At 38.9% G+C, this 21,316-nt stretch overlaps 1 protein-coding gene, 1 long non-coding RNA gene and 2 other non-coding genes across 4 annotated transcripts; 1 reads left to right on the forward strand and 3 right to left on the reverse strand.

Annotated features, from left to right (window-relative positions):
* Nucleotides 1-301: 301 nt before the first annotated feature.
* xrcc3 (X-ray repair complementing defective repair in Chinese hamster cells 3) lies at nt 302-5,470 on the forward strand. Its single transcript, XM_058378630.1, has 7 exons — nt 302-686; nt 781-918; nt 2,337-2,549; nt 2,847-3,001; nt 3,727-3,939; nt 4,998-5,044; nt 5,163-5,470. The coding sequence occupies exons 1-7, from the start codon at nt 632-634 to the stop codon at nt 5,389-5,391; spliced, it is 1,050 nt and encodes a 349-aa protein (XP_058234613.1). The 5' UTR covers nt 302-631; the 3' UTR covers nt 5,392-5,470.
* trnaa-cgc (transfer RNA alanine (anticodon CGC)) lies at nt 1,037-1,108 on the reverse strand. Its single transcript has one exon. It is a non-coding gene; the product is annotated as a tRNA-Ala (tRNA).
* On the reverse strand, nt 1,564-1,635 carry trnaa-ugc (transfer RNA alanine (anticodon UGC)). Its single transcript has one exon. It is a non-coding gene; the product is annotated as a tRNA-Ala (tRNA).
* On the reverse strand, nt 5,463-19,477 carry LOC131345646 (uncharacterized). The gene is made up of 3 exons (XR_009203508.1): nt 19,359-19,477; nt 8,885-9,059; nt 5,463-5,819 (listed from the first exon to the last, which is right to left on the reverse strand). It is a non-coding gene; the product is annotated as an uncharacterized LOC131345646 (long non-coding RNA).
* Between the last annotated feature and the right edge of the window lie 1,839 nt (nt 19,478-21,316).

The raw sequence follows: 21,316 nt of genomic DNA on the forward strand, positions 1-21,316 counted from the left end.
TTATTTGTAAACGTATCATTTTATATGCGTGTGCTGCTAAGCGGCAATATAATGAATGAACATGAATACACACCCCTAAATTGGAGTATACCATTGCCAGTGCCGTTCTTTATAGTACTTGTAAACCGCGTACTTTTTAAGGGTTGAGTACATCATTTAGGAAACTAAATAACTTATCAATATTTTCCCAAATACAAAACTTTTTCATAATAAATATTAGTAACTTTCATTTGGCTAATGCAATTTAAAAAGTGTTTTAAATGCAGTGCTTTTAAATTTTGGACGTATAGGAACTTTTATTTTGGCGTGTATTGAAAGCTTGAGTATAACCAGGAAATACAAACTACCAAACGCGGGAATTTTCTTTCAGCTATTGAAACATTTATAAGAGCGTTACACATTGTCACTACTCGAACCGTTCCCAGAAACACGATTTGTACTGCGCATGTGCGGTAATGCGTCTCCTTTTTGATTGAAATTTGGGGGTATTTATACTACTGTTGTTATAATACTATAATATTATAAAGTGTTGGTGGCAGACGTTTTGCGCATGCGCAGTACAGAACCTGTAGAAAGTTTGTGACTCTAAAGGTGCCGAACTCCAGACTTTAAGTCAGAATCATGAGATACCATGGACTGGGAGAAATTGGAATTGAATGCTAAGATTATTAATGCTTTAAAAAAAGGTACACACATTTCCAGCTTCAGACATGAGATGAAATGAAGTAACGCTGTGACTTATGTGATGTTATTATCTGATTTTTTTTTTTTTTTGATCAGCCAATGTGACCTCAGCCAGAAAGATACTGAGTCTTCCGGCTCCTGATCTGCAGAGACTCCTTCACCTGTCCGACTCTGAGGTCCAGCTCGTGCACACTGCAGTGGCCGCTCTCTACCGCACAGTCCCACCTGTCACAGGTAAACACACCTACTTTCATAGAAATACTACACCAAATTCTGCATTGCTTTACGATAGTGGGTGTTGGAATATCACAACCTTCTGACCAGCAGCCCAATGCCTTTAAAATCTCACTCATGGAGATGCAGGGGATTGAACCCTGGACCTCATACATGCGAAGCATGCGCTCTACCACTGAGCTACATCCCCGAGTGGTTGTTAAGGGTGCAGGCTGCTAGGCAACGCACGAGCTCCTATTGATGCACTCGATGTATTAAGTTATCATTATCGTGTCAAACATTTGTACCAGCCAGCAATAAGGCTGTCTTTAAAGAACAGTCTTAAGAACAGACAGCTTTTTACTCTATCTGTAAAAATTGTTCCCAAAGAAGCTACAGCTGGACAGAACACTGTGTTGCCATGCCAACAGACAGACTGACCACCAGCTTGTATTGAGTGTAGTAACAATTTCTGTGTAGTGAGCTGTTGCTAGATCTGTAATTAATATACAAATATAATAAAGCTGATACAGAATACAACTGAATAGTTAAATGTCTTTGCAGTGTTGGGATTTGAACATCCTCCTGGTCAGCAGGCCAGTGCTTTACCGATTGGCTCTAAGTCATGGCATAAGGGACTGCCCGGTGTCCTTAAAATGACACACATGGAGATGCAGGGGATTGAACCCTGGACCTCATACATGCAAAGCATGCGCTCTACCACTGAGCTACATCCCCAGATACTTAAGAAACCAGTGTATTTTCCTTAACAGTGCATTTTCTATAACTCCAACCAAAACCAATGTCTCATATCAGTGCACACAATCTAACAGGAATCATGTATTGTTTATTTCACACTGAACTGACTTCTTACTTTCTGACAATAAGTACACCTCACAGAAGTCTCATCAGCTAATGAAAAAGAGCAGTGTATTAACGGTGCTATAAACAATACAGAGTAATGATGATTAATACAGCCCAGCATCGTGGACTTTCTTATAGTTTAGGATAAACAAACCGGGCATAAAGTGATATAGAGTGATATAGCTATGTTTTATGTCCTGTCATCTCCTTTACAAAGCCACTATGCATAACTCTCTGTATTCACATATCCAGAATCATATTGGTTGATATGATTAATAGGAATAGATTTGATGTGTTCAGTATGTTAGAGATATGGAAAAAGCACCAAACAAGGTGATTGATTCAGTGTTTGTTAGTGCCGCTCTATTCTTGGAAGCTGTTACAAAAGGTTACATTTGTTAAAGAAAGGTAAATAACTATTAGAATCTCATCGTGTGTCATGCAGTGCATTTCTGAGAACTACATTTGTGAATACAGTTAAATTATACAAAATTGCACAATTACTTGATTTATCAAACAAGGCTCTTGCAAAATATTCTTCTTTTGAAGTAAATGTTCTCACCTGCTCTTTACAGCTTTACAGCTGACACTTGGAGAATTTCCCTCTCTGGAGCCGGGACATAGGCTTTCGTTCGCCTGTCCTGTTTTGGATGGTCTCTTAAGCGGTGGACTTCCACTGCATGGGATAACAGAGTTAGCAGGTGAAAGTGCTGCTGGAAAAACCCAGTTCGGTCTTCAGCTCTCATTGTCTGTCCAGTATTCACGCGAGCATGGGGGACTCGGGGCAGGTAAGACTTGAGCTGAGGCTAAGGATAAAATATATTGTTTATATTGTCGGAATGATTAGTGCTGAATGATAATGGCTAGGTTAACCATTTAACTTAGTATTTAAATTGACTACATTTGTTCAAACACATAGATTGAAATTTGAGTAGAATTAAAAATAAGGCACCTTATCACTGTGTTGTTGTCATTTTCAAACACTGAATATAAGCCAAATTATACCATCAAGATAACTGCGATCACACAGACAGTCAACAAATACCAAATTTAACAGAAATGTTTGATTGTACATCCATGAACAGGAGCTGTATATATCTGCACCGAAGACCCTTTTCCCATCAAAAGGTTGAGGCAGCTAATTACCCAGCAGTCGCGGCTTCGTCCAGATGTTCCCCCGGCTCTGATCCGTGCCATCCGCTTCAGTGACAACATCTACATCGAACACACTGCAGACCTGGTAAGAGGAGATGTCCTAGGGCTGCCAGGGTTCAGCAGAATTTTCTCAAATGTATATCATAATAATAATAATAAGAAGAAGAAGAAGAAGAACTGAGAGCAGGAAGCCTTTATTATCACCACACATACTTTACAGCACAGTGGAATTATTTTCTTCGCATATCCTAGCTGAGGAAGTTGGGATCGAGTGCAATAATAATAATAATAATAATAATAATAATAATAATAACAATAATAATTATAATTATAATTATAATAATAACAACAACAACAATTTTTATTTATTTATTTAAAATAACAAAAATACAAAGACATTTTTTTCTAAGCCTTTGTACGGGAAACATCATTGTGCACATGACATACATTATCCATTCCATAATCTACTTTTCCCTTTGTCAATCTTATCAATCTTTGAACAGGATCGAAATATTTTTGTAAATCTTCAGCACATAATGCCTGCACCTCTACACCTACTCTTTGCCTTTGCTTGCGGAAAGTTATTCCATTTATTTCTGAATATCTGTAATAAAACATGAGCTTGACAACCATTTTTGAGCTCACCTTTATATATATCACCATCTTTATAGCTCAGTGTAACAACCGTGATCCTGGTTATGTATGTTACTGTATGTTCTATGGTATTCATGCTGCTATAAAGACATGACAATAACTAGCACTAATATTTCCTCATAACAGTGGTGTGTGTTTGTTTGTGTGTCTTTACAGGAAGCCCTGCAGAAGTGTGTGACACAGCGAGTGCGCACGCTACTGGAGCGAGGTCTAGTGCGCCTCATTGTGGTGGACTCGGTGGCTGCTCTGTTTCGTAGTGAGTTCCAGGCTGATGAGGCCATAGAGAGAGCACGTCACCTACTGGCCTTCTCCGCCGCACTGCACCGACTCAGCCATACATATAGTGCACCTGTCTTCTGCATTAACCAGGTCTCTCTCTCTCTCTTTCTCTCTCTCTCTCTCTCTCTCTCTCTCTCTCTCTCTATCTATCTATCTCTCTCTACCCCACCCCCACACACAATTTCTATTTACTGCAACAATGGCATACAATTTCTGTGTTTTGAAATGATGTTGAGTAAATGCATGTGATTTGTTTTTATTTATGATGCATCAGTATACTTTTTCCTTTAGAAAATACAACATGTATTAAACATATATAGTGTATAGGGAGCTATAAGGGGTTTGTTATAACTGTGTTGAAGGTTTTTTTACTTTAAAAAATGAATATGAGAAGATGAGGGCACAAAGCCTTTATTATCGCCACACATACATTACAGCACAGTGAAATTCTTTTCTTTGCATATCCCAGCTGAGGAAGTTGGGGTCAGAGCACAGGGGCAGCTATGATACAGACCCCTGGAGCAGAGAGGGTTAAGGGTCTTGCTCAGTTGCCCAACAGTGGCAGCTTGGTGGTGCTGGGGCTTGAACCTCGATCAGCAACCCAGAGCCTTAACCACTTGAACCACTTTAATGAGTGATTAAAGCTTAAAAGAACATCATATTGCAGTCACACTACTGCTTATGTTTAAGATGTCTTTGGCAGAATTCCAATACTCAATATTTTAAGTAGGTGTAAGTAATTAGTGCTTAGCACATTTGCCTTGAATCTCTGGGGTTGGGGGTTCAATTCCTGTCTCTGACCTGTGTGCTTGGAGCTTGCAAGTTCCTCCAGGAATTCTGGTTTCCTCCCCAGTCCCCAGGCTTCCTGCCATCTCTAAACTTTCTGTAGTGTTGGTAATAGATGTGTGAGGGTGCGTGTGATTGTGTCCTCTGATAGGTTGGCACCCAAACAGGGTGTCCCGCACCTTGTACCCTGACTTCATTAAGAAAATGGATAGATTTTATTTTATTTTTTTGTTGACCCCAGTAAAGCCACGTTCAGTTATTAGATTTAAAAATATTACTTTTATAGCACATCCAAAACACAGTATTGACAATTGATAATTTTGCCTTAGAGAAATTTCCTAATCTTTATTCTCATTCACTAGGTGTCAGATGTTGTAGATGGACCAAACCCAGGCCGCTGTGATTACGGGTCAGTTTTTTCCATGTAGAAATACATTCTGTCTGTGTTATATTTCCTCTTGTTGAATGTCTCCTAAGTATAAGCAGATAAAAGGTGCAAAAAAGCTTGTGTACTTTACCCCCTACAGGCTGGTGGAAAGTAAGTTTCTCCCTGCTCTGGGTATTACTTGGGCCAATCAGGTGATGGTGCGTCTGATGCTGAGGAGACAGGAACGCTCTTTAACATTAGGGGAGCAGACTAGCGCTGCACGCAGATTAGAGGTGGTTTTTGCTCCTCACCTGGCTCGAGCAAGCTGCCTGTGTGGAGTCTGGGAAGAAGGAGTTAGAGGAATCACACAAGAAGGAATTGTGGAATAATATCAGCAGTATCAGCATAAGCAAAGAATTTGATTTTCTGATGGTCTCCAGTAACTAAGGAGCCATATTAAAATAAATACACCAAAAAATGATAATTTTTTTGTATATATGTATCTTTGATTTTGTCAATAAACTTTATCTTCGTAATTATTATATGTATAACGTATTTTTAATTATAATTCTGCTTTATAAAGAATTAAAAAAGGGTAAAATATTTGCATTCATTCATTTAATTTCTGTTCACTCCTTCTGGTGAGGGTCATGTCAGTAACAACTTGACAAGGAGAGTCCAAACATTACATCCATCTACATCTTCCAGCTTCTTCTCAGGGATCCCCAGAAATTCCCAAATCAGTATTCTGAGCTCTAATCCCTCCAGTGTGTCCAGGGTCTGTTCCAGCAAGTCATGAAGTATCTCAAAACGGCTTCTTTAGTCCAAAAGATCATGTAAATAAAAAAGTACAGTAAAATGCATTAAAACAAAAGTAACACCATCTCAGAACATTTATGGGTTCAACGGGTACAAACATAGATAATGCTCTGAAGTGAACTAAGCATGTGACGTTTACAAAGGTGCCAAAATCCATGAGTTAGCTGTACATTTTGGATTTTGATGCTGATTCTCTTTTTTTCCCAGTGAAATAAGTGGTCAGGCCAAGCAAATAAATCTCAAAATACTGTCATAACTATGAGAATATGAGAGTTGAAGTGAATAACACTGATTATCTCCTCATCATGGTACCTGTTAGTGGGTGGGATATATTAGGCAGCCAGTGAACTTTTTATCCTCAAAGTTGATGTGTTAGAAGCAGGAAAAATGGGCAAGCGTAAGGATTTGTGCGAATTTGCTGAAGGGCCAAATTGTGATGGCTAGACGACTGGATCAGAGCATCTCCAAAACTGCAGCTCTTGTGGGGTGTTCCGTATCTATCAAAAGTATCCTTTAAGTCCTGTAAGTTGTGAAATGGGGCCTGCTGCTAACATCTTGGTGCCAGATACGACATCATACCTTCAGGAATCTAGTGGAGTCCATGCCATGATGAGTCAGGGCTGTTTTGGCAGCAAAAGGGGGACCAACACATCGTTAGGCGGGTGGTCATAATGTTATGCCTGATCGGTGTAAGCCACAGTTCCTTGATAAAAGATCATGACTACGATATAACAAGTCATTATTTTGAGATGATATTGTTTACTGTTTTTTTGTGGTAATACTATTTTGTCTCTGTCTGACAGGATATTCTGGTTAGCAATGTTTTGTCCCCGGCATCAAAATGTGCTGACCAGCAGAGGGCGCTCTGTGTCTATAAAACTCCTTCACTGTACATAATTATCCAAACCGGAGCAGGATGCCATTGATTATCTTTTGTACACGGGTTATTTGTTTCTTCTTGCGTAATTGCTGAGATGGCTAGACATATCTGGCAGCTCTGTGATCAATGTCATAGCAATCACTGTCACTTATCTTCGGGGACACGGTGCCCCGGGGACACAGACAGCAGACAGAAAATACATTAATGTTAACCTGCATGGCCGTATTCTTGGATATTGACCATATTCTGGGAAATAATATAATCACACAACCCCACACAAAAAAGACAATTACATTCCACTGGTCCTCTACTGGAATTATATATAGAAGAGGAGAAGATACACATATACATATCCTCTCCCCGATCCTGAAATGTCTTGTTGGTGGACAGTAATTATGATGGACCCTGATGGACCGATAGGCAGCGGCTGCCAATCTAACAGTCAGCATATTAGGCAGCATCTGAGTGATCAATATTTCAACCCCATGGGAGTGGGGATTGATTCAGCATTGTGCTCTGTACAGGTCAAAGAAAGAGAGCTAACCTTGCGTCATCCCAAGCTATCTGATTTGGGAGTGTGTGTAGGTGTGTGTTTGTGTGTTGTGTTGATATATGAGTGATTTTGTTCTGTGCAGAAAATATGAACAGTTTAATGTGAGTGCTTTGCTTCGTTGTTTACTTCAGAGGTGGAAAGAGAAACAAGCTCATAAAACTGAATACTGATGACCATTACACTCTTCTCAAAGTCATTTGAAAAACATTTTGTTTACACAGTTTAAAGCACCAGGGATTATTATTATTTTTTTTTTTTCTGTACCTCCACCAAGATTCCCTCTTAGACCTTAGAACTTGTTTTCATTTCATTCTTTCATTCTCCCGTGAACTCTTTTCGTAGACAACTGAATTGAATTAAATACAGTGATATTTGGCTCAATTTATTTTAGCATAGCAATAAATTCATAATTTGTCTGTTTAAAAATAAAATTCTTAATAGCGTATACACTGATTTGGAGAGTGTTACATGAGGTCTGTTGTTTTGCATCATGCCACTGTTAAAGAAACTGCTCATAAACAATAATAGTCTCCAATAATAAAATCCCACAGGTTCATTTGATCTTCATCAGGTTTAATGTATTTATATTCATCCTGCCATGTTATTTTAATGAGACTAGAAATGTACTGAAGATTTCACTGCCATTAAAAACCACAAACAATTTTTAATAGTCTATAAATTATTTTTAATGTGCTGAAATATTGATGAATCTCGATTATAGCTCAGCATCCCTGTGGTTGTTTGCTATTACTTACATGTTGCACATATAGCACTTTAGGAGTTTACAAGCATACTTGGCTTATATGGTTGTCTGGCTGTCAGCTTGCCTTTCTGTTTAATGCTTTAGAGGGACATCATGAGAAATATACTTTGTATCTACGTGACCCAAATCTATCTATCTATCTATCTATCTATCTATCTATCTATCTATCTATCTATCTATCTATCTATCTATCTATCTATCTATCTATCTATCTATCTATCTATAATCTCTCTCTCTCTCTCTCTCTCTCTCTCTCTCTCTATGTATATATATACAGATCTGTAGGAGATGAGCTTTATTTCATTGATGTGTCTCAGTTATGGTACAGCATCTTAAGCACCTTGCACATTTTAGCTGTAGAAAATTATACACTAAAAACGGCTAGAAAACCTGCAACCATTAGTGAGCTTGCTATTCTGTCACTGAATGCTGACACAAAATTTCCTGGCACTGTTACAATGCTATTTCCCATTACTCAAATTTACATCAATGAACTGTGGAGGGTGTACTTATCACAGCAAGCAAAATATGCACACGCACATATATACACACACACACACACACACACACAGCCTCTTCTCCTTCTAGTCTTCGCCATTACCATGGCGACAATCACATGGTTTGGCTGTCCCAGATTACTTAACCCACCCCACTGAGCAAAGCAACCCTCTATTGTACTGCAAAACTGAACCCATTCCCCTCATCTCCCTCTCTCTCTCTCTCTCTCTCATACACACACACATACACACCACACACATCTCCGCTCAGCTGTGTACTGCTGTAGAATTAAAAAGCTTGTTATGTAATGCCCATGGACTATACACTAGGTGCAGTCAGGCAAGTAAACCAAGTAAAGACATGACCCACCATCCATACATGTCTTCCCCGTCTACAAGATGTCTTCTATGCTGAAGAGTGCAGTCTCATATATCAGCCAGAAGCTGTGAGGAGCGGAGGAAGAGGAGGAGGTGGCAGGCTGGGTGTTAGTATGCATCCTGCATCCTCTCATCTCTCTGCTTCATTCAGCCTTGTGCTTGATGTGCTGTAGAGGAGAGAGATGAGAGCTCTGTGTAAAAACGACATTAGCAGAGTCATAAAATCAGTGTATGTGTTGAGCAGATAAATTCATGTAAATTCTGAGAATTTGGGAAGGAAAATAAACTCGATTATGAAATTAAGAGATTCCTCAGACCAGCACAGCCGCACCGGGAAGCTCAGAGTTACATAACTACAGTCATGCATGAAAGCACACGATGGCTCTTTGAGGGGATGTTTGAAGTTTTTAAAAAGGAGCCTTAATAAGCAACTAAAATGTCTGCATGATAAACTGGCGCCTTAAGAAGCTCAAATGTCATGTCACATTAGCAATGTAACTTAGTTAAATTACTTCAGATGAGCTAATACAAGGTCGAAGCACATTACACACTCAATTTAGTGTCCCAGACTGGAGTTCTGTAACTACTCTACTCTCGTCTTCCTCCAACATCCACTAGTCTAAATGTCCAGCCCCCCAAAAAACTAACTGTGGTGGACCTCTGATGTACCGCAATCTTGTTGTATCACAATCCTGTAATCTTGTTTATCCGCTTAATTGACCCTTCTTTCAATATCGGATACTGCACAAGTCAATCCTTATATTGATTTATAGGTGAGGATGAAGGTCAATGTGGCCACAAAAACCTTGGCTATGTCAGCTAAATATATAGGCACTAAAATCTATCCTCTAATGGACTTAGATGGTTGGTTAAAATCATACAAAAGCAAGAGCACAGAAGGACGAGGCTCATGACGTCATCTGAGCCGACGGTGAAGCGGCATCACATGGGGAGCGGTGAAAACAGCAGAGGATGAATCGCCATTTTCATCTCCAGCATGCTGACACACTGTCATTGTGTTTACGATTCTAAAAGCACTGCAGACCAACACTGTACGATTGCTTTAGAAAAGATCATTTTAGAAAGCTTTTGATGAGGTCCAAGCATGCAAAATGAGCCCTGGGTTGTTTGTATGCGCTGCCTAGGACGAATTAACTTCTTGTCGAAGGGCTAATGAGATTCAAATGGATTGTCGAGAAACATGAGATCAAGCGAAAAACATCAGACTATGTGTTATTGTTTACTTCGCCGGCTCTGCTCTATCCTGGTTTGTGTGTGTAACGTTCTCCCTGCTCTCTCAACCCCCTAATCTGCATTCTCATGCTGTCTCATATGAGCGAGGGTGAGAAAGGCAGCTATAGAACATTCTTGCCCTGTTTGAACCCACCTTGGACATGTGATTATTTAAACGGAAAACACAAAGCCGACCTCAGATCAGCGCAAGCTTGAGGCCTGACTCTAGTTGTTGTCCAGTGGCGTATGAAAAGGTTTCAGATACACAGTAGTCTTATTCAGCTACAGCACAAAAGCAGGCCACTTTGAAACAGGAGGCTTTGGCTCTCAGGACTCGATTGCCTCTTTAAACTTGCTCAGGAAGCTTTTGTGTTTCCTTCATCCATTGAAGAGTCACCTCAATGACCCGGAGCATCACTGTACAATGATGTCATGATATTCTCCCTCCTCAAATCCCCATACACTCTAGCTCCTAAAATAAAATGTAAAAAATTCATCCATGATACACTGAAATACAAATTAGGAAATGTAACAAATTAAATGTCAAACATGTTAAATGACAGCATGATTATTCATGGAAGATGAATTCATGGCTGCCAAAAATCATTTTCTCCTTGAAAGCATATGTCTAGCAAGATCTTTGTGTGCACATTACACACAGACACACAAGCGCACACCCCGGGCTGTCTGGCAGATCAGGACGAGGGACTCAGGGTGTTTTAGGAAGAATCAGTAATGAGCCAGAGTCATTGTGCTGAGGAGGTATCTCCATGACGACGAGAAGCCTGGTTGAAACCAAAACACAATCGACAGCACCAGATGGGGCAACTGGAGGGGAAAGTATCTGAGGTTATGTGTGTGTGGGTGGGAGCTGCAGATGGGGGGAAGAGTCAGGTTTAAATGTACATATCTTAATTAGATAAGCCTCAGTTATCCAGAAAGGTCAAGCAGAGAGCAAACCTCTGCTGGGTTCACAACCCAGAAACATATATAAGCAAGGACAAAAAAAAAATATATTAAATTATATATACAGTATATAGTTACAGATGATAAGAACATCCATGCCATCCACGCACATTAGATGGGTGATATAGTATGTGATGGTCATCAGTAAAGAATTTCAATATCCAATTCTGTGAAACTAACAGGGAGACACAGTGGTGCAGTTGCCTCTCACAGCTCCAGAGTCTTTGCTTTGACCCTGATCTTGGGTTTCTGTGCATTCTGTGCATGATCTCCAGTTTCCTCCCTCCTCCCAAAAACTTGCCAGTAGGTGGACTAGATTTGTTAAATCGCCCCTTAGTGTGAATGAGTGAGTGTAAATGTGTATGCATGGTGCTATAGCCTGGCATCTTATGTAAGGTGTATTCCAGCCACAAGCCACACGTTTTTCCTGACCAGGATACAGCAGATACTGTAGAAATGACTACAAAAATAATTCACAACTGATTGGACAACTGATTAATAAATGTGTGTTATGTTTAGGTTTGAAAAGCAAAATATGTATAAGACATAAAACTGACTATATCATATTGTAACTAGTGCCAGTAAATATAGAACTAGCTGTTTATACACTGATACTTATTATAAAATGTATTAAATAAGTACATAAATAAATCAGAGATTATTAAATTCAGCATTAAAAGCAGAAATACTGCCATAACACTTTCATTTCCCTATAATGGATTAATAAATGTTTATCTTTTCTTATATTAACCAAAGGACATTTTCTTTTCACTGGTTGATGGATATATCTTGCTCATTGTTATATCCCAAGCCACTCTGAGTCACTTGTCCACCAGGCAGTGATGCATAACCAACTGGTACATGAAATACACAATTGGTTTGTGCCAGGTTTGTGAATTATCCACCTCCACAATGCATGCAGTAAACAAAGGCCCAGGCATTATACACTCCAACTCCAAAACAGACTGCATGGCAGATGTTTCTCTCACTCAGGGTGCAAAACTACTCACTGTGTAAAGAGAACAGAATGAACTGAGCATCCACATTCGAGGAACTTCTAATGACTCCTGTGCTAATCTGACTGTGCTTTTCTGCACTGAACACAGCTCGATACTATTTTCAGTACTGGTGGGAGGAATCGGTAATGAACTTGGTATTAAACAATATCGAAATTCTTCTTAGACTCCAGTAGGGCTTAAGTTTCAGCAGCAGGACAATGTTTAAAATTTTTTCTCATTAATAAGAGCAAACAAACACTGAAATTTTTGCATTAAACCTCTTTCTTGCTGATTCATTTTTCTACAACCCATGTCACTTTCTGTTTCTGTGCATCAGTACACGAATCATGTAGAACTGACACAATGTCTAGTGCTTATCATAAGGAGAAGTTTCTAGTGTTGATCTTAAAAATAAGATTATTTATTTATTATTTCTAAATAAACTGTTGTAAGGAAAGAAGCTTAGGAATTAGGAAAACAGAATTTCTTGTCAATGATCATCATCCATACACTACAGATGTGGGAAATTAAAATAAACGAAAAAATAATTATTAAATGTGCTTTTTCAAGGCTCTGATAAATCTCCTGAAGAGAATGGTAGCTATTGGAGTTTCTGATATGAGCAAATACGATCTAATATGGAGTGAAGCAAAATGGACACAGGGTCTGCCAGGTGATCTTAACGCTCAGGTCACCACAATGTTTAGCACCAAACCACCAAATGTCTGCTGTAACTAGATTATGATTGGATTATGTAACTTTGGAGTGATTGTAGCTTGTCTATAGTTTCACTAATAGAATCTTAAAACATAAGACCATCTGTAATAGCAGTGTGTGGTAGTGTGTGTCTGTGTGTGTTGTGTTAAGGTTACAGCTGGAGGATGAGCACCTCAGTGTAGTCCAGCTGGAGCACTCGCATGGGCCTCTCTTGTGTAAATGCCTGCACGCGGGCATCTGTGTAAGTCTACTACATAAACACCAACGCGAACGGAAATTGTGGACACATGGAAAACCACAGCTGGATTTGAATGACAAAACACAGGCAACACACATAGACATAGACACACCTTATGCTTTAAACCTGGCACAGAATTGCAACTACTCTAGTCTAGTTAGGAAATGTACCATGCTGTCTGTTCCAGTTCAGTACTGATTTATAATCAAAACAAATCTGTCTTCCTGACAGCTGATCTATTCTTTAGTCCCTCTGTAAATGCATTGCTGTAAGGTTTTGTCTTTGGTGGTTAAATGAGCTCTTCAATAATAGCTGATATTACATACATACATACACTCTATATTGCCAAAAGTTTTGGGACACCCCTCCAAATCGTTGAATTCAGGTGGTGTTTTTCAGGGGCTGGGCTTGGCCTCTTTGTTCCAGTACAAGGAACTCTTAATGCTTCAGCATACCAAGACATTTTGGACAGTATACTCCTGACAATGTTTACAGCTTTTACACTAAATATTCCTCTTTTTGATGTAATGCTCATACAAGTGAAGCTACTTTCATCATACTGTCACATTACTGTACATATTAGGTCTAATTATTTGTTCACTATTCCATGAGACAACAAGTGGTGATTTCTTGCAAAAGCTGAGGTCATGCTCCTGTCTGACTCGATGCCGTTTCCACTCTCTCTGGTGCAGATACTTTAGTGTTCAATTTCATTCAAAGCTTACTCCATCTGCATAAAACTGAAATATGATAACAGGCAAATAGGATGATGTGCATCCAAGTCAACAAGCAGGACAACAAATTTCACCTCATCTCACCACAAGTCAGAAATAAAACACTGACAATATTAATGAAAGCAATCCATGTTCTTGACCTTTACAGGCAACTACTTGCCCTTTTTCAACCTTTGACTAGTGACTGGTTCTAAATTATTTATGAACATTTTATTCCAGGCTGTATGTGCAATAAATGTCCTGTAGGTTCCTATATCATTTTTAGTATCATTTGTTTTTTTGTGAGTGAAAACTAGAAGGACAAGCAGGGTGAGCAGCGCCTGGTCAGGCGTTCAGAATCTGATCGATATCAGACTGGGAATAGTGACAATGTACCAGTCGCATTTTAGTATGGCCCATTGAGCAGGAGCTGATTGTTGGTCCTGGTGCTCAGGACACAGTCGGCATGGAAGCAGCGAGCATCAGAACTATATTTAACACCAGCTCTGTAGACTTAACTCCAGATAACAGGCTTATATAAAAGAACAGGACTTATCACCGCTTCACAGATGTAGACTTTGACACAACTTCAGCTCATAACTTTGGCTCGACTCAACTCATGAGATAAATAAACACAGAACTAGAATTAACACGAACACACAGGCTACATAAAGGAGGAAGTAGACAAAACATCCTATCCAAAACTCTTCATACACTGACACGAGGTATAGAGGCACTGAGGGATGCTTCACCAGCTCATGGTTTCTTCCTAATGTCTTTAATTTGCTCGTTAAGTATTTAAAGCTACATCCAGCTGCTTTGTGACAATGTGTATTGTTGAAAGTCGTATATAAACTGAATGAATTGAAATGATGTGAAAGCCCAGCTACTTAAGAATGCAAACTCTGCACTTAACCTTAGTATGTGTGCAACGACTCAAGTGAAGGAAATAAATATTAAAAACATCAGCAATCAGCATTATTTATGTATTAAACATATTTCCAATGCAGCTATTCATATGAAGTATAGACAGCATATGCACATATATATATATATATATGGGGAGAGTGAGAAGAGATGTGAAAGATGTGATTTTATTCAAAAGGACGATCGGGGGATGATCAAACAGCCCGACAGACAGACAGACAGGTCTTTGTGTCTGGAGTAGATGCGTCTGGGTGAGAGAGCCACTCAGGAGAGGGAGAGATGAGCAGCTTCACTCTTCACTAATGGCATAAAGTGTTTGGATGAACGAGTCGGACCAGGAAATGGAGTCAAAATCTGTTCAGCGTCAGCTTTGATAGATCGCATGCATTCCTTCTACAGCAAAACCAATGAAATGATTTCTCACAGTCACGTAAACAGTGTTTGTGCAAAAGTAAGAGCAGTAAAATAAATAACAGAGCTGGTATACGTGCATGCATGCAGGGCACATTTTCACACGGCTTCACTGTTGAATTTTGATTAATGAGATTTTATTTATTAGAAATATAAAATCAAAGTACTATTGTGATGCAATATACTTCTTTATAAACAAAAACAGAGCATGTTTTTTTTCCATGTTAATGCTGTTATATAATACAGCTGAGTACCCTGCACTGACACCTCATTAAATCTACACTGAAGCCAAGCAACTAGAAATGCTCTCAAAAAGCATGCTTGTAAATGCCATATGCACATCAGCATGTTATTATTTATTTATATATGTTTAAGGTTTACATACTAACATGCTACAATAAAAAAGAAAATTTGGCAGAATAAGGATGTTACCTTTACATTTACCTTTACAGTATTTAGTAAGAGTCACCCTCTTCTAAAGAGACACATAGAAGTGTGTTATGGTCTTTATCTGCTTTCTACTGAAGGAAATCTCAAGAGGTACAACACGAAAGAAATCCCACAAGACCACAAGACATGGAATTTTTTTGGAGAGTGGGAGTGATTAGTGCAGAAGGACCTTTAAGGACCAAGCTAAAGTGTGAAGCTGGCAAAATATCTTGTTTTGTAGGTACGATTCAGCTTCTATCTCTCAGCTTAACAGCATCACTATGTCTAGTATAAAAGCATCATGCTATATATAATATATATGATATTACTTTATTCAACATTTCATTTACCTTCTTAGCCAACTAGCTGTATAATATTATAACCTTAAAGAACTTATATTATTAGCTCTACTGACTAGCTCACTGGCCAACTCTGAAGTAAGCTATAGCTTAAGTTACTAGCTGCAGTTTCATCAAGAGGTCAAGTCAAGATGCTTTACTGTCATTTCAACCACAAATAGCTGACGCAGTACATAGTGAAATGAAACAACGTTCACGACAAGACAGTGCAGAAACAGAAGATACAAAAAAAAAACCCCAACATAAAACAACACAAGACAGTACAGGATACATAGCACTGAAAAAGATGTGCAATAAAACAAAATAGAATGTGCAAACTCAAGGAACTGTTAGCAATCCAGTCTACCAGTTAGCATGATGATTAACAGTAAACTCAGTTATAGACTGAAGCTAAGCTATGGAGCTAATAGGGCTGGGATTTAGATCAGCACAGTGTTCTACCTGTCTTGTCTTAACTATCAAATTCATTCATATTATGGTTCACATCATATTACTTGTTACACAAGTAACAGAACAAAGGAAATCTCAACAAAGTTGTATTTAAAAAAAATACAGCACAGAAAATACAGTACACTGGTAAAAAGTAAGGTCGCTAACTAGCTTGCTTTAATGCCTCATAACAGCATGGCAAAGGTCCACAATAGTCTGGCATCCCCAAGCTCTGGTCAAGCTCTTTCAAATAGAAATTTCAAATAGATTGTGCCTATTCTCACAACCGCAGACCGTGTAGCATAGCTGTGTATCTGTCTACAGTGTGTGCACTGGGGCTTGCTAAACACAATCCAGATGGGGACAGAGACTTGGACAAAGGCAGCTCAGCAGGGTGTACCCATGCTTGTGTGCATCATCCTCCATTATCTGTCTCCTTCCTCAGGTTCACACAACCTCTCACAGCTAGGCTTCATCAGGACGTCTCAGTTACCCTTTATCAGCCCCCTCCATGTTTCTTTATCTCCTTCTCCTCACTCTCTCACGTCACCACACTCCCTCAGCACCACTGTGTTATTCCTGTGTCTGCGCTGTACTCAATAATTCTTCTCACCTCTCTGGTGAAGGTCTCTGAAGATTGCGGAGATGTAGAGAGAGGGAGAAAGGAAGCGTGAATGAGTGTGTGTGTGTGTGTGAGATAGGAATAATCAGCAACCTACAAATGTGACTACATACTTGTGAAATGATTGCTTGTCATGCTTTTAAGATGGCATTGGTTTCCATTTGTAATATCATCCTCATTACGGTGGTACAATGGGTAGCATGGTGCATCACAGCTCCAGGGCCCCTGATTCAGTCCTGGTTAATTTTTCTCACTGTGTAAATTTACCCATGTTCTCCTTACATCCATTTTGATTTCCTCTGGGTTCTCCAGTCTTCACACAGTTCTCACAAATTAGCCCCAATGCTATCTCATTAGTCTGAATAATGATGAGTGAATGAGCATTATCATATATAAAACTCTTTACATTAAAGAGCACTGATAATATTAGGTAGTTACCTAGCCTCATCATTTTTGGTATACTAATAATATATTCATTTTCATCTTATTGTATCCTGGATCATAAAATATGTCAAGGTGGATCTGGAGCCTTGGTACATTCTGGGTGCAAGATAATAGAATTCACCCTGGCTGAGTACATCACAGGGCACCATTCACACACTAACATCCACACACTCCTTTACACTTAGGGGTAATTTAGTCTAGATAATTCCACCGATCTGTAGGTTTTTGGACAGTGGGAAGAAAACAGAAAAAATAAAGGAAGCCTACATGGCAAAACTTTTGATTTCAGAACTTTTGAATTCCTGAGACATCCGAAAGCACATGAATGGAGCATTATAATTTCCTATGGCAAATTAAACTACACTTCTGACTGTGTTGCCTTTGCTTATAAAATACAAACAACGCAGACATGAATCACAGACATGAATTTCCTATACAGTCTTCCATTCAAGACAGTGACCCTGTGTGTTATTAGTTGCTGCAAGGCAAATAAAGAGGCCTCCAACTGGCAGTCCATCTGCACACACTGGAAACCATGCCATCTCTACATTTACACCAAACGCAACATGGCCTCCATGCCTCCTGCCAGGGTGTGAGATCGAATCAGACAATCACTCTCAGAGAGCACAATCTGCTTGCATATGGAGCTGGGTCTTGATTGTAACAGTGCTGTTAGAAATCACTCCAATGTTAACAGCTAGCACTGCAGTGTTAATACACTCTCCCTGAGGTGAACTCCCATTAGAGAACATAATAAGGTCCATTGCTAAGCCATTTCAATGGAGGCATCTGAAATCTCATTGACTGTAAGGGTAGAGGTGTTAATGATTCATTATCCAGCATGGGAAAGTGACACAAATATATCAAGTGAGCATTAAAAAGGAATGGAGTAAATCATGCAGATGGGAAAATATTTAAATAAACAAGTTTATAGGCAATGACCTTAAATTGTCCAGTTGCACAGAATTATGGACAATGTAGATCAGTGCATCAGTGTGAACATTAGGTAGATAGCAACACTACAAATCCTAAGTCAGGTCAAGTAAAGCAGACAAAGTCATATATATGCAATGTGAATTGCACAGTGAGATAAATAATTTGGTCCAGAACCAAAGGTGCGAGACACTACATGTATAATAAATACAGTGCTGGCATGAGATAAATAAAGTATTCAGGTAGGGGAATATGGGAAGCAGTGGGGTGAGTATACAGAGGGTCAGTAGAGCATAAATACTAATACAAATAAATAAATAAATATGACAATAAGAAGACGTTAAAGTAAGGTCCATAGCTGTGACTTGAATGGAAATCTAGTACAAAGCATAAAGGTCAGGGCAGTAATGCTTTATAAAAGGAAACCATATGCCAAGCTGGGACAACTTTCAAGGCATAGGAGTTTTGTAGGATGTGATATGTGTATATCTGTGTAGATGAGATGACTTTGCCCGTACCTTAATCAAGCTGAATGCAGAGAGGCAATAAGAGAAGAACTAATGCTACAATATCACTGACAGAACAAAGACCCATGTCATTTTTCATCAAGAATTACTCTTTAAAGTCAATATGAAAACTGAAACCATAACAGATAAGTCTTCTATAATGTGACTTTTTATAAGGAGACAAAAAATACTGTATGTTTGGACTTCATCAGGATTGTGAAAATGGATCAGATGAGTGTGAGGGGGCGAAGTGACACGTGACATGATGTTATTCTGCATGGTGACAGAGCCGAAACTTTCAGAGGCTGGGAAATGTCAGTGCATTTTAATGCAGGTTATGCAAAAAACAGAATTTAGTTGTGAGAAATACTGATGAGTTATAATATGACAAAGCACAGGAAGGAATAATGTTTAAAAACAAAAGGCAAATTTTGTTGTCTTTAAGAGTTCATGGTGCAGATAGACAAATAACCTAAAGCATTCGTTGAAAAGCAACCCAAGAGAGTTTTAAAGCAAAGAAGTAGAATGTTTATCACCTGACCTGATTTCAAGCGAACGTGCATTTCACTTGCTGAAGGCAAAATACTCCAAGAAAAAACAGGAAATGAAGAACGCAGGAAAAAAAGCTGCAGTAAATACCTGACAGGGCATCACTAGGGCAGAAAGCCAGTGTCTGGTGATGTCTGTGGTTCCAGACTTCAGGCGGTCACTGACTCCAAAGCATTTGCATTCTACTATATCAGTAACCTATACTATAACCTATGAGTGTGAGGTGAAGGGAATGTGAAACATGACATATTATTCTGCATGGTTACATCACAAGGAAATGTTACTGCATTTTAGGCCAAAAAAGTCTCTGTGGGAAATGATGCGTTATAATATAATAAGGGACATGAAGGTGTAAGGTTTAAAAAAATGAATCAAGGTTGTTTTTACGAGTGCAATGTTGCCCTCGCAGTGTGCCCAGTGAGAAGTGAGATTAGCGAGGCAGACACATGCTCTCTCACTCCACCTCAACGTTGCCAAAAGCAGATTATGGATTACATCCACGGCTGTGCGCTGTCACATGACCAGCAGCCTTATTTGTAAGGCAAAGCATTAGGCATGATGAAAATGATAGGATGTGGGCATTATTATATCATACATAAACACCCACTTGCATAAATAATTAAACACTTACACAATGTTATTTTATTTTAGCAGTCTACCAGTGAAGAGTACCACCTCATCTAATGGCATGGGTATGTACAGTATGGCTGCCAATTGAACTAGTTCCCTTGTATTTACTGATAATGTGACTGCTGACAAAAGAAGAATTCATTCTAAATCATTTAAGGCTATATTTTCTGTTCTGATTCATGCTTTAAAACCCAATGGACATAAGTGAAAGTGTTCGGCCAAATCCATCACCTGACCTGAGCTGAATCTAACTGAGCATGCATATGAGTAGCTAAAGACAAAATGTCCCAAGAACAAGCAGAAACTGAAGACTGCAGAAACAGAAAGCTGCAGTAAAATCCTGGCATTGCATCACCAGGGAAGATACACAGTGTTTGGGGATGTCTGTGTCTGTGGGTTCTAGACATCAGGCAGGCACTGACTGCAAAGCATTTGCTGTGTTAAAATTGACAATTTAATGTATGATTATGTTTGTTCAATTACTTTTGGTCCACTGAGCTCATATTTATTATTTAATTTTACCTTCAATATACTACATATAATAGACATAACAATAAATGAAATAACAATAACTTTGTAAATGGCCAAATATTTTTGGACCTGTATGTCATATCTGTTCATGAAATGTTAAAAATGATGATGATGATGATGATGATGATTATTAGCATTATTATTATTAGCAGCAGTAGTAGTAGCAGCAGCAGCAGTAGTAGTAGTTGTTGTTGCAGTAGTACAGACCCAGTATATACTGAGTAAAGTATCATGATTTTACTGTAGTGTGTTTTGGCATGACTCTGAACAGCAGAAAGGATTTATTTAAGCAGACATGTTCAAGGTGAAAGGGAGCAGTGAAGTCATCTGCCCAAGCAAGTGCTAAACTCTTTCTTGCTTTTGTTCAGAAACCTTAATCCACTTTACTCGTTCACTACCAAGGTCAAGCCAGACTTTTTCTCTGTGTGTGTGTGTGTGTGTGTATGTCGTGTTTAATTAGCAGTTTCATTTCATTTGTACAATTCGTGTGCCGGGAATAATCTGGGAGACTATTAATTAGTAAAGCCAGCTTTCTAATGATCTATTATATAAAGCAATGTTTCTTAAGCAAAGCAAGTCTTCACAAACCATTATAAGGTACTATATTTATTACTGAGCTCATTTATTCTTTGGTCTAATTACGGCTTATTTAAATAGAACAAGTTTAATCCCAACATCAATATCTCAGAAACAAGAAGTCGAAAAATATCAACCCAGGCCTAATTTTTGTCAGGAATAGCTCCACTGCACTAAAGAGACAATACCGTTGTACACATTTAAATAACATTC

The sequence above is a fragment of the Hemibagrus wyckioides genome, linkage group LG25 (assembly GCF_019097595.1).
Source record: "Hemibagrus wyckioides isolate EC202008001 linkage group LG25, SWU_Hwy_1.0, whole genome shotgun sequence".
Classification (NCBI taxonomy): domain Eukaryota; kingdom Metazoa; phylum Chordata; class Actinopteri; order Siluriformes; family Bagridae; genus Hemibagrus; species Hemibagrus wyckioides.